At 50.7% G+C, this 12,809-nt stretch overlaps 1 protein-coding gene across 9 annotated transcripts in view; it reads right to left on the bottom strand.

Moving 5' to 3' along the window:
* magi2a (membrane associated guanylate kinase, WW and PDZ domain containing 2a) overlaps nt 1-12,440 on the bottom strand; it is a 144,129-nt gene extending 131,689 nt beyond the window's left edge. For all 9 annotated transcript variants that reach the window (XM_086146330.1, XM_086146321.1, XM_086146322.1 and 6 more), the window contains exon 1: nt 12,145-12,440. In XM_086146330.1, coding sequence (XP_086002456.1) covers nt 12,145-12,433 — 289 coding nt within the window. In that variant the 5' untranslated portion in view covers nt 12,434-12,440. The remainder of the gene's footprint in view (nt 1-12,144) is intronic.
* Nucleotides 12,441-12,809: the final 369 nt, after the last annotated feature.

Here is a 12,809-nt window from a genome sequence, read left to right as displayed (position 1 = left end):
CGCCGAGTCCGAACGGATCCGCCGCCGTCAGCCGGCATTAGCATGAATAGCGAGCCTTTTAAAGTGACACAGAGCAATTAACTACGTCTATTCATCCTGAGCCAAGAGCTAATAGTCATAAGGACCTGGAAGGACATCAAAAGCCTTCAGTGGAGTATTGTGTCTGCTTAAAGGGAAGATAATGGTAAAGTGGTCCAGGGTTCCAACGGAGAATTCCTCTTATTCCGTGTATTAGCCGTTATTCTCATGTGGAACCGTCTGCTCGGTAATGCGCCGCCGAGTCGATCTATTTGCCGAGCCGCCATCTGATAGCGTCGTTCCAATTAATGAAATATTTCCCTTCTCCTTAAGAGGCTCCCGGCGGCGGCGCCTCCGCGGCAAACAAGGGGGACCGGTTTTTAATCCCGGGACCGAATTAAGTTCCCCGGCATCCAAACTGGAAGCGGCGGATCAGGAACGAGACAGATTGAGGTCTTGATCCTTCCACCCTCCCGATCCCGTGTTCGCTCGGTTTCGGCGCCGGGCATCTTTTAAACCGTTAATCCGTCTAAACTCTGCGGCGGCACAGCCCGCCGCCGACAGTTTCATCCGAAATCAAATTCGGTCTTTAGCGACAGCCTAATTAATGTTCCCGCATGCCTCGCACCTGGAGCCGAGACGGGGGATGAAAACATCGACGGAATTCGATGTTTGGCGCGTGAAGGAACGCGACGATACGAGATGCGGAAGACGCCAAAGCGGCCATGTTTTCCGGGACTTTACTGCGTCGACCTGCTGTTGACCCAGATGGGGATCTGCATTAAAAGCGGAGAAAGAAAGATACGAGCCAGTTGAACCGTTTTAGAACCACCGCGCTAGAGAGGCGGAGGTATGCTCTGGAAAGGAGAGGAATGAAGGTTGGTCGCAGCAAGACAGAACATATGTGTGTGAATGAGAGGAACTCGGGTGGAACGGTGAGGCTACAGGGAGTGGAGATCAAGAAGCTGGAGGATCTCAAGTACTTGGGGTCAACAGTCCAGAGCGTAGGAGAGTGTGGAAAAGAGGTGAAGAGACGGTTCCAAGCAGGTTGGAATGGGTGGAGAAAAGTGTCAGGGGTACCGAGAGATAGAAGAACATCAGCCAGAATGAAAGGAAAGGTGGACAAGACAGTGGTGAGACCGGCGATGATGTTTGGACTAGAAACTGTTCCAATGACCAAAAGACAGCAGGCAGAACTAGAGGTTGCAGAGATGAAGATGTTGAGGTTCTCTTTGGGAGTGACCAGGATGGAGAGGATCAGGAATGAGTCTATCAGAGGGACGGCACATGTTTGATGTTTTGGAGAGAAGGTCAGAGAAGCCAGACAGATATGGTTGGGTCATGGACAGAGGAGGGATAGAGAATATATTGGTAGACGGATGCTGGAATTGAAGCTGCCAGGCTGGAGGTCTCGAGGAAGACCAAAGAGAAGGTTTATGGACGTAGTGAGAGAGGATATGAAGGTAGTTGGTGTGAGAGAGGAGGATCCAGAGAATAGGGTTAGATGGAGAAAGTTGACTCGCTGTGGCGACACCTGAAGGGAAAAGCTGAAAGAAGAAGAAGAATCTGTCATAGGGGTGCATGACATGTATGACCGAACAAAGTGATGATTGAGATGTTTTGGACATGAACAACGGCGTGTTCGTGTCCAAACCCTAGTGAAGATCTGGGTAGAAGGTTGCTGAAGGTGAAGCTGCCCGACAAGAGGTCTGGAGGAAGACCAAAGAGAAGATTTATGGACGTAGTGAGAGAAGATCCAGAGAATAGGGTTAGATGGAGAAAGTTGACTCACTGTGGCGACACCTGAAGGGAAAAGCCAAAAGAAGAAGAAGAAGAAGAAGAAGAAGAAGAAGAAGACCACCGCCCTTGTCAAGAGAGTTTGTCTTCACCCCTCCTGGATTCATCACCGGCGGTTCGTCCACCTCCTCCCTGAGCAAGCAAACTAGCTGCTTGATGTCTGGCAGCTGTACCGCTATTCATCCGAGCATCTTTTCAGGGACAGAAGCTGCGGCTGGCAACCAAATCCCTGTCGGGGCAAACTTTGTGCCAGGGGCTTTTTGCCGCGACATTCCTTCGCCGAACCGCCGTACGAGTCCGCGGCGTGTTTCCCGGAGGGGGGGCGGCGACGCCCGCCGTGCGCGCTGGCACAGGAATAGAGAGCGGCGAGGGGAGGTCGGGCAGAATCGGAGGGAGCGGATCCAGAAAAGCAAAGTGAGCGGGGAGATAGCAAAGAGGCTTTGCAATGTAGCGCTCATTTGCCACATCTAATTAGAATAACAATGGCCGCTTTCAAGTCGGAATAATGGAGGCCTACCAATCATCATAATGGCCAAGGCTTAACCCGTGCGGCATCCGGTCTGCCGCGGGAAGCCGGGCGAACGGCGCTCCGCCAGCAGACAAAAAGGGCGGCTAATAGAGGCATCGGTCGGGGGCGCTGGACCGAAGCCGGCGGCCGGCGGTCACTTTAATGAGCTTATCCGGGCCGGCTTGACAAGAGAGCGGCATCGCATTCCACCGAGGCGGCAAACGGGCCGAAACATTACTTGGTCCGACCCGTCGGCAAAAGCGGTCCAGAGGCGTCGGCGCGGGAAATTAATATTTATGCGCCCGTTTCCGACATCCACATCCCGAACCTCCAACGTAGGAGGCGGCAACGTCCCGAACACCGACGCGTCGGTGATGTTTGAGCCACAAAAGCGTCGTCACGCGCCACCGCGGCAGCTAACGCTAACGCTACTCGACTTCAGGAGGACCTCGGATGGAACAGACAAACATCTACATCACGCCTGGAGTTCTTTTCCAGAGAATTCCGCAGGAAAAGAGTAAATAAGGAAGTCACAGACGGGACGGGAACGACACAAAATCCACAAACGAGATGACGTTGAACTGAGGTTACTTCTGAAGGATCTGGGACAAAATCACGCTACTAGCAAAATAGCAAACCTGCTAGTTTCCCTTCATATCATGCATTTTCATATGTCTTTATTTAACGCCCAGGGGTCGGCAACCCGTAACACCCAAAGAGCCATTTGGACCCGGTTTCCTCGGAAAAGAAAACACCGGGAGCCGCAATTAGTTTTTGACGTCTAAAATAAAGGTACCGCTGTATATATTGCTTTTTATTTCCTTTACACTTTGTATAAACAAGTGTGTTGCTTCTGAAACTCACAAAGTGTTACGGAGAAAATTAAATTTTATTTATGTAATGAACTCATTTTGAGCTTTCAGAGCGTTTAGCGGAGCCTTGACCTGAATTTTAAAAATAAATCGGGAAAAAGATCACTGTGTCAGTAAACAATAAAAAATAAATATTTGCAAAATATCTTCATAAATATTTCTTTTACCTGGTTTATGGGACTGAACTGAACTTCTACGCACAGCATCGGCAAATTGTGACTTTACCGGCTGGCGGGTATACCGGCTTCTGTTATTTTGAGCGTCGAAAAATAATAAATATAATTTTATTTAATATTTCAAGATCACAATAATCTTCCAACTTAGAACTAAAAGTTAAAAAAAAGGAATGAACACAAATGAAATATACTTCAATTAAATATTTATAATTTCCTTTCCCAAGCCACTCGGAGCCGCGGTGTAAAGATGGAAGAGCCGCATGGGTTGCCGACCCCTGTGACGCCGGGGATCTTGGCGCCGGATCGAGAACAATCCATGCAACCGAATCCCAAACCCGGCGTTCAGAATGCAAAGATGGAGGACGGCGGTGGGGGGGGCAGCGGTGAACGCCGCCATCCAGATGAATTTCAGCCCAAAACGAGCACACGAATCCCGTGTAGCGACGCGTCCGGCATACCGTTTTGTTTTGTTTTTTCCCCCCGCGGGAGACATTAAGAACTGTGACTCGGTGTTGTTCTTGCGCTCAGAGGAAACACTAAAGAGGAATCAATCGTCAGGGGAGTCAGAGAAGGCGATATTAGCGGCGAAGGAGTGTAAACAGCGGAGCGAGGGCGGTTCGGTTAAGTGTCGGAGGAAGTCCGGCAGCGCTTGCCATCCGTCTTGGTAGAGGATGTTGCGTTCGGGCCCTCGGGGAACGAGGGCACATACTCCCTTGACCTCGGTCTAATTGCTGCATACCTCGCGGTGGATAACAGGGATACTGCAGAGGCGGCGAGGATGTTGTGATGCCAGACGGTAGCTTCGTGCCCCGAGCGCGGCGGCGGCGGCTCCGCCCCGAGGCGACAACGCCAGTTAGCATTCCATGTGCCCGAAATTCTCGGTTTTCTCCATCAGGAGCCGCGAACGCTTCCGCGGCGAGAAACTCCGAATCTCAGATTCCAAATGTTGGACAAAATGTTTTCAGCATGCATGGAGCACCTCCAGCGTTAAATCAATGTTTAAAGAAGCCAAACGGATTCGAGGGGACAATGTAGCCGGAGCTTCTTTAGAGCGGCGCCTGGCGAGTCCTGCGCCGTTTCACTCCCGACTCCAAAATCATCAGCATCCGTCCACCTGTCCGGTAGATCCGTATCAGGACAAATCCACTTTCCAAGCCCGATGCCAAGGTAGCCTGACTAATTTGCGCCGGACGTGATGTACCGGCATGATTTTTAGGAAATTACCGTCATTTTTGGACTATTAGCCGCTACTTTTTTCGCACGCTTTGAACACTGCGGCTTAGCATTACATTACATTCATTTGTCCAAAGCGACTTACAAGACGTGCAATTCAGTCCCCGAAGAGCCGAAGTACCAGTAGTTGGAAGTCAGAAGTGACCACTCAACCAAATAGCCATCGCAGAACCATGAACATGCACACATTTATTAAACAACAATGTGGCTAACTTATTCTGGGCTAACGTGCTTGACCTCGCCAAAACACGTCGCCTCGTCACATCGGACCGATGGAATTCTTAGATCGTTCAAGTCCGACACCGAAGAAGACGACTTTAACGGTTTTAGTGCTCAGGAGGACCGAGATAGCGAGTTGATGGACTTTTCCTTGTGTTATTTATTATTAATCTTTTCAGCTATGTTACAGGCATGGGTCAGAAAAAAAGCATTTCCAGTGCGTATCTGTGGATGTTAATGTGAATTAACAAAAAAAAAAATGTTTATGTGTAAATAGCTCATGTTATAATGTAGACACCTGCGGCTTATAGACAAGTGCGGTCTATATACATATATATACGTACACATGGATTTATTAGGTTATTTTTTGCCGGTGCGGCTTATATTCAGGCGCGCCCAATAGTCCAAAAAATACGGTATCGGTAGAGAAACAAATTGTGCGGTTCGTAGCGAATCTACATACACAACACGCGGCGGTTAATAGATGGCATTCCAACTCCTAAGAGCTCATTCGTGCTCTGCATTAAATCCACTGCTGAATCCTGTAAACTCTCGGTTAGCTTGCCGATGCGTGTCCAAACGCAGCGGTGCGGTATGCTCAAGTGAAACCAACGAAAGGAACATGTCTGCGGACGTTCTCGGTCACCCGGGTCACGGTGAAGTCTTGTCGAAATCTTCTCGTCTTGGCAACCAGACTTGAATTTCTTCACCATTTGGCAACCCTCCACAGGTCATTGGAACTGAAGAACCCTCTCGGATGAGGGGTGAAATGTTAGCGAGTGAAGAAATTCAAGCCCAAGACGAGGAGGTTTCCGGAAAGAAAACAACGAAAGGAACGGAGAAGAAGAAGAAGAAGAAGAAGAAAGGGAGGAAATCTCCGTCCACATTGTCACCAGCTTCTCTGCCGTCGCCATGTTTTGGCGGAGCTCTACGTCGCCCCCTAGTGGAGGGGCGGCTTTACAACCACGGCAAGCACAGCGAAGCACAATGAGAAGTACGTAGGCGGCAACGTTTGAAAGAGACGAAGGGTCGCAACACTGAAACCGGAAGCCAAGCGATTCTCTTTAGCTGCCGGGGGGGAATCTATTTCTGAAAGTGAAAGACACGTGGCTCTTCCACGCTTTGACGATTTTACTCGACCGACCTTTTCCTTCACGCCGATTCTCCGGGCGTCATGGCGATCCCACGCGAGTGGTAAACACAGGGACGGCAAGAAAGCTCCGTTCCAGGTAATTGCTTTACGGCGACGATAAAGGAGACGACGCCGCCGCTCGCCATTCGCCTCGCCACGATGGCCCGTCGTCCCTGACACCGCGCCGACCCTCTGCTGTTTATTTCCATGGCAAAACAAACATGAAGAGCGGCTGGGAGAGGACTTGACATAAAAAAGGCCAGATTGCAAAGGAGGTCAGCCGGTTGCCGAGTTACGGTTTGTATAGGACGATAAAACTCTGGAATGCTAGCGGACGTCGTGTTTTGCAAGAACGGCGAGCTTCTGCTTCGTGCTAACAAATCCACAACCTCTACGAACCGAAAAACCTCGGAGACGGTTCATCACGTAGACTAGCTGGACGCCGCTGATCCTACGAAACCAGCGCCGTCACGGCCGTCAAATCGGCGGCGAAAACGTCCGACCCGCTCGGTCCGCTCGCCCCCGCCGCCATCGGGCGCACGTCGCGCTCTCTCGGCCACGCCGTCGCTCACGTCGCCTTTTTAGGGAAGGCGTGAATAATCTTTGTGAGCGCGGGCGAGCGGTTGCTTCATCGCCTCAAGCCTACTTAAACATGCTACTGTCAGTTTCCCGCCGGCGAGGGGGGTTGGAGGGCAGGTTGGAGGTAGACGGTGTGTGAAGGAGGAAAAGCAGTGGCGCATCCCAAAGCTCGGGGGTGGGAAGAGGAGGGGAAGGGAAGCTTCTGGCGGCTGGAGGTGACCTCGCCGCAGGCTTAACCGACGGGCCGGGGCGAGGTTCGGTGAAGACGCGCCGCTAGAAGCTAAGGATGAGGATTGATTCGCCTGCCCCCCGGCTGGCGGAGGAAGAAAAAATAAAAAATCAGAAGGACGAAATGAAGCGCGAGCCTGTCAGACCGGGTTGAGGGTTTGCTGCCCCCTCAGGTGGGTCCCGGCGCCGCACTGCGCTCGCCATCCGGGACGCGCTGCGGTAAACTGCGCTGTGATTGATGTCCGTCTACTCCCTGCTGAATGGTTAATATTTAGCGGTCTACCAGGAGGCGGGTGTTGGGGGGGGGGGGGGGGGACCCCGATTCCCCGCCCCCTGCCTCCGACTCTGACTTATTGATTTCTCTCCGGCTTCTCAGCACCTTCCGGACGTTTCTGCTGAGCGGCTCGCCTTCCACTTCCAACCTGGACGGGCCGGATAATGGAGCTCTTGACAAATAGCTGCTAATGGTGTTCTGAGACCGCTTCAGACCAGATACTCAGGGGTATTTTGCCACTTCGGTTGGATAATACCGTCCCTCCTGGAGGGAGGTGCTGATGCTCAAGTCAGCAAACACAACCCCACCACCACAACAGCCACTCGTGCTAAGCTAACAGTGTCAGCAAAAGGGGTTGCCGAACGGCAGCGTTCAAACTGGAATGTTGCGCAGATCGGCGAGGAAGGGGAAGCCCAGCGAGGGACGGGGCTTCCCCTTGGAGCCCCAGAGGGGGCTTCAATCACTACGCATTGATTGTTTTTTTTTTTTTTTTGTTGGTGAATCAGCAGCGGCGAGCGCGTGGGCTGAGGAGCTCCTTCATGTTCCTTCCTCTCGCTGCGGCAGCTGATTTCACCCCCCCTTCCAAAAACAGACAGTTTAAGGGCGTTAGATAAATATACAGTAGAACACCAACGCCACAATCACCAACAAAGCGGCTCAAGAACCAACAGTTTTCCGTCAAATTTTGAATCGAGCTGCGAAAAAGCATCGCTACATGAACACACGCTACACAAGCGTAGCGGCAGCTGGCGTGGAACTCCGCATTATTTACGTATCCTGTATCGTTTTGTGTCGTGCTTGTACGCTTTTGTTGCTTTTTTTCAGTAAGCTAGCCTCATTGCAGCCAGTGATAGCGCCGTTAAGGAGTTCAGAATGACAGTAGATCTGAAGAAGGAAATAATAGCTAAAGGTGAGAGCGGAGTTGGTGTCGTCCTGAAGGACAAAGGTGCGCTAAAGACGGCTGATGTGGCTCAAGAGGCGGCTACGCTAACGGAGGAAAGCCATTGTTGGCTTGGATGAATGACAGACAGCTAGCGGGAGATAGCGTTAGCATTAGCTTGGGAGGGTCATGTATGCGAAACGCTGAGTACAAGTGCTGGCAAGAAGAGAAAGAACAGCACAAACACAGCAATAATTAAAGCCATCTTTAATTCCGTTCTGTATTTTCACAACAAATAAACCCTGGAAAAGTTTCCAAAGAGTTCCGTATGTTTTCGGTGATTGAGAACGGATCAATGGATTTCAACGGGAAACATCGATTGGGTTCACGAACAGACAGAGAAGGAATTCATTTCGTAAGCAAAGGTTAAACTAAATATGTAATAATTTTTTCCTACATGGAAAGTCCCAAATATCGGTCTCCCAAAAAATTGCATAAAGCCTGGGGGTGAAGTTGCATCATGTGACCACACGGTGATTCACTGCTTCAAACCCACGTTTACTCCTCTCCATCTCACAATTTCAACAGATTGTATTTGTTATTTCTTTAAATAACATGAAAAAGGGTGTAAAAGGCACGTCCCCGGACGACGGCATTGATCTAGTAAAAATAGAAAATTTAAAAAACGACACGGAAAAGATGAGAAGAAACGCTTCGTCCTTTGACGTGCAAAGGAGGCTTTCGTGACGCGACCCGGCGTCGACCCTTCGCCGTCGCCGTTTGCTAAAAGTTAGCGCTCGTCGAGTGAGCTTCGACGCTCCTCACCCTCGCAGAGGAGGCTTCAAACGGAGTCAGCTGACACGCGACGGCCAATCAGACGGAACCGAACGCGAGCTCAGCGCCTCGGGTCCATCTATTATTCACCACAAGGGGGCGCTGTTTCTATTCTGGGTTCTTCATGCCCTTCGGCAGCTCACGAGGGGGGGGGGGGGGTCGTAATTAAATAAAAAAAAAGGTGCTCAGATCACTTCTGCTGTTTCAAGCAATGATAAGACACACACACACACACACACACACACACACACACACACACACACATGTGTGCAGCCCCCTCGCTCCTCCATCCTTGGACTTCCTCCACTTCCACGACAGATGGCTGATGTTGACAAGAAGGGAAAGACAGTCGTGTGGTGGAGATGATGCCGCTGTGTGTGTGTGTGTGTGTGTGTGTGTGTGTCTACATGTGTGTGTTTGTGTGTCTTATCATTACCTGTCCCCGGAGGTGAACCTGGAAGTCAGACAGTGTAACAGAGGCAACAACAACAGGATCTCTGTCAAGCATGATTGGACAGCATGTGGTAAGTGGAGCTCAGACCCCAGGGAGGCACACACACACACACACACACACACACACACACACACACACACACACACACACACACGGGGGGAGGAGTAGTGTGTATCACAGTTTTTTTCCCCACTGCATCTTCTGGTGCAACTTGACACCCTCAACGGGACCCTGACAAGAAGACGGATGAATCCGGCGGCCATTAGCACCTCCCGGCGTTGCCGCGGCGCGCACGCAACTCCACGCCGTTTCCCGGCGCCGTCCGGCGTCGTCGTCGTCACGCTAAAAACCGGGGAGTGGGACGAGCGTGGAAAGGGTACGGCGCGCGGCGTTGAAGATAGCCTGACGTCCGACGCAAAAATCACATTTCCCCCCTTCGTCCGCTCCCCGGCTCCGCCTCGTCTTCCTCGCGCCGTGACCTGAATTCCACAGCAAATCAAAGCGGCGATTATTCGCCGTCCTCTGAGCGCCGACCAGGGTTCGGCGGCGGGTCAGCGGAGAACCCAGACGGGGTGTTTAGCGTACGAGGGAGAGGCGGGAGAACGCTGCCTTGCCAAAAGGGGGGGTTCGATGAAAACTACAAATCAGCGAAGAAGCTAATCAGTGCTAATCTTTGACCACTCAGGTAAATGTGTATGTGTGTGTGTGTGTGTGTGTGTGTGTGTGTGTGTGTGGTGGGTGGCAGACGGTGAAAAAGGGGGGGGCGCGTGAAACAGGAAGTGTCGTGAAAAGGCCACAGGAATCAGACAGGAATGTTAATCGGACTTCAAAAATGGCGGCGCTAACAAAGGCGACGGCCTGATGTTTGTCGGCCATGTTTGTTTTGGCGCTAGCGACGCATCCCGGCGTCTTCGAACGGTCATGTGCACCGGTTACCGTGGCGACCTGCTACAGCTGAAACTACGATCCCAGCGAGGCGTCCGGACAGGAGAACCCGCCGTCTCCACCACAATACTGCGATCTTCAAGCACCTTCTTTCATTTTTACTCATTAAACTGGAGTTTAGAGGGCCTCGCCTCTGGGATGCAAACATCTCCAGCTCCGCAAGCGGCAGATCTTCTTCTTCTTCTTCTTCTTCTTCTTCTTCACGCACGGTTTTGATGAAAACATCCAATCAGACGGCAGGAGCTGACCCAGGATCAATCACTGCCGGGTATGAATATTTGATGGAATAAAATAAGAAAAAGACACATTAGTCTAATATAGAATTGACTGCCTTTGGAATAATTCCCTGGAGCAATGATCTCACACACACACACACACACACACACACACACACACAGAGTTGGACTTTTATCTAAAGCCTCTTAGAGAGTTTTGGAGATCCCCCCTCTTAGTTCACAGTGCAAAACCCTGGATCAGAGAGCCACTGGGCCGAACACACACACACACGCACACACACACACGCACACACACACACACACACACACACACCATGGCCGTCTCCTTGGACCCAGCTGATGGGCCCACGATGTTCACTGGATGGAGTTTGGCTTCAGAAGCCCCAAATTAAACTCTCTCTCACACACACACACACACACACACACACACACACACACACACACACACACACCTCTGGTGGTACTCCTGAGGCAGTATAGCTTCCACAATAGCGCTGATAAGGTTGAAGCTCAGGATTTCCTTGGATGTTTACACAACAAACTGGATAATACATAGCATGCAAATGTGAGTGTGTGTGTGTGTGTGTGTGTGTGTGTGTGTGTGTGTGTGTGTGTGTGAGATTCAAAGGTCAAGTTAACCCACGACCTCAACGACCCGAAGGCAGAATAAATCCCGCCTTCTGACTTATTGATGCCGGGGTTGCATGTTTACATCCAGGGCTAACGCTAACACCAAAGCTAAGTTATGATCGGAGAACCTACGATCGATTCCCGATCAATATTTCCCGACCGCTTGTATCCGGAGGCGATCGATATCAGGCCGAACGCGGATTTTCACAAGTTAACTGTTTGAAACTTAAATAACAACTTCCCTTTCATTCGGTTTCGGCTGATTTTCAAAAATAAAAGCAGCCTCTCAGACGACGGATCCTCTGATCAATACGTCCGATCGGATCGCTACGGCAACGACACTACAGATATTACAATACACACAAATATATAGTCCTTTTTGAAGTAAAAGTACATGCAAGTACGCTGCACTTTTCTAGTACTTGTATCAAAACAAGAATATCTACATTTCTTTCGACTTACTTTCAACTTGCAAAAGAGATATTTTATTGCTTGTTTATATATTGTATAGTTATTTTATTGCCTTTCTGTATATTTTATATATATTGTCTATTTTATACAGTTTTATATTTCTATTGTAATTAGCTATGAGCTATAATCTGGTACAAACATCTCTGCCTCTGTGCTTAATGTATTTGTACACTGTCCTAATAAACTTCGAAACAAACAAACAAACAAACATTAACTAAAGCAGTATCAGAGTACTACAACTGAAAACTTTACAGTATTTGTACTCCTCGTGACGTCATTAAGAAGTATTTTCAGTACATCGTTACTTTAATTCTTTCAGGAAGTAGTACTTTTCTTTTCCCCCCTTTTCTTTCACTGCGAGACTCAGGAATGTGTGTGTGTGTGTGTGTTTTCTGGACTCCCACGAATGTAACACACCCCCTTATCAGTCGGACTACGACACACACACACACACACACACACACACGGTGGAGCAAACTTTTAAAAAAAAGTTTCTTAAAGAAAAAGGGGGAGGCAGAGGGTGGTGCGTTCACGGCACCGCTGTCAAAACGGACAAAACGCTACTTTGCTTCCAAAACAACAAAAAAAAAAGTGGGTGCAGCGGGTTCAGGGGTGCAAGGGGGGGGGTCGAACCGGAAGAGGACTACTTTTCCCTCACCTGGTCTGACGCTCTTCAACCTGACGGGGTCCCTGCTGTGCCTGAGCACGGCGTGCACGTCCCGGATGGTGAGCCCGGCCACGGGGGTGTCGTTGACTTCCAGCAGGAGTTCGTCCTGCGTGGCCCCGGGGGCCCCGTGGGAGCCTCCGATCAGCGGGAACTGCCCGTTCTCCGCGCCGCCCTGCAGCCGCAGCCCCGGCGACCCGTCCGGGGCCCTGCAGAGGAAAGTCTCCTGGACCTTCAGGGTCCAGTGGTTCTTCTTCTTCTTCTTCTTCAGGCTCTTGGACATGGCTGGGGATGGGAGTGGGGGTGGGGTGGGGGGGTGGGATGGGGGTGGGGTGATGGGGTGAAAGTTTTGGGGGGGCGGCCGGGTCACATGGGGGAGAGGTTTCGGGGTCGGGGGCCAGTCGTGTCCACGGACGCGCACATTCTCACACGCACGGCAGCTGGATCATCACTCCGAGGCTCCGCGAAGGCTGGGAGCTGCTTAAACTTGTGATGCCTTCAGGGACCGGACAGACGGTCGGAATTTATAGCTTCCGAGTTTTCCGCCTCGCTTTAACGGAGCGTTTGGTTAAAAAACAAAACAAAAAAAAGCAAAATCCACCAGCTCATATCCGCTACGATACGAGAATACCGTAAAAGTATCACGTAAACACGTGAGA

This window comes from Fistularia commersonii, chromosome 5 (assembly GCF_037954325.1).
Source record: "Fistularia commersonii isolate RoL2024-O1a breed Wild chromosome 5, RoL_Fcom_v1.0, whole genome shotgun sequence".
Taxonomy (NCBI): domain Eukaryota; kingdom Metazoa; phylum Chordata; class Actinopteri; order Syngnathiformes; family Fistulariidae; genus Fistularia; species Fistularia commersonii.
Note: the sequence above shows the minus strand (reverse complement) of the source record. Positions and strands in the feature narration are given on the sequence as shown.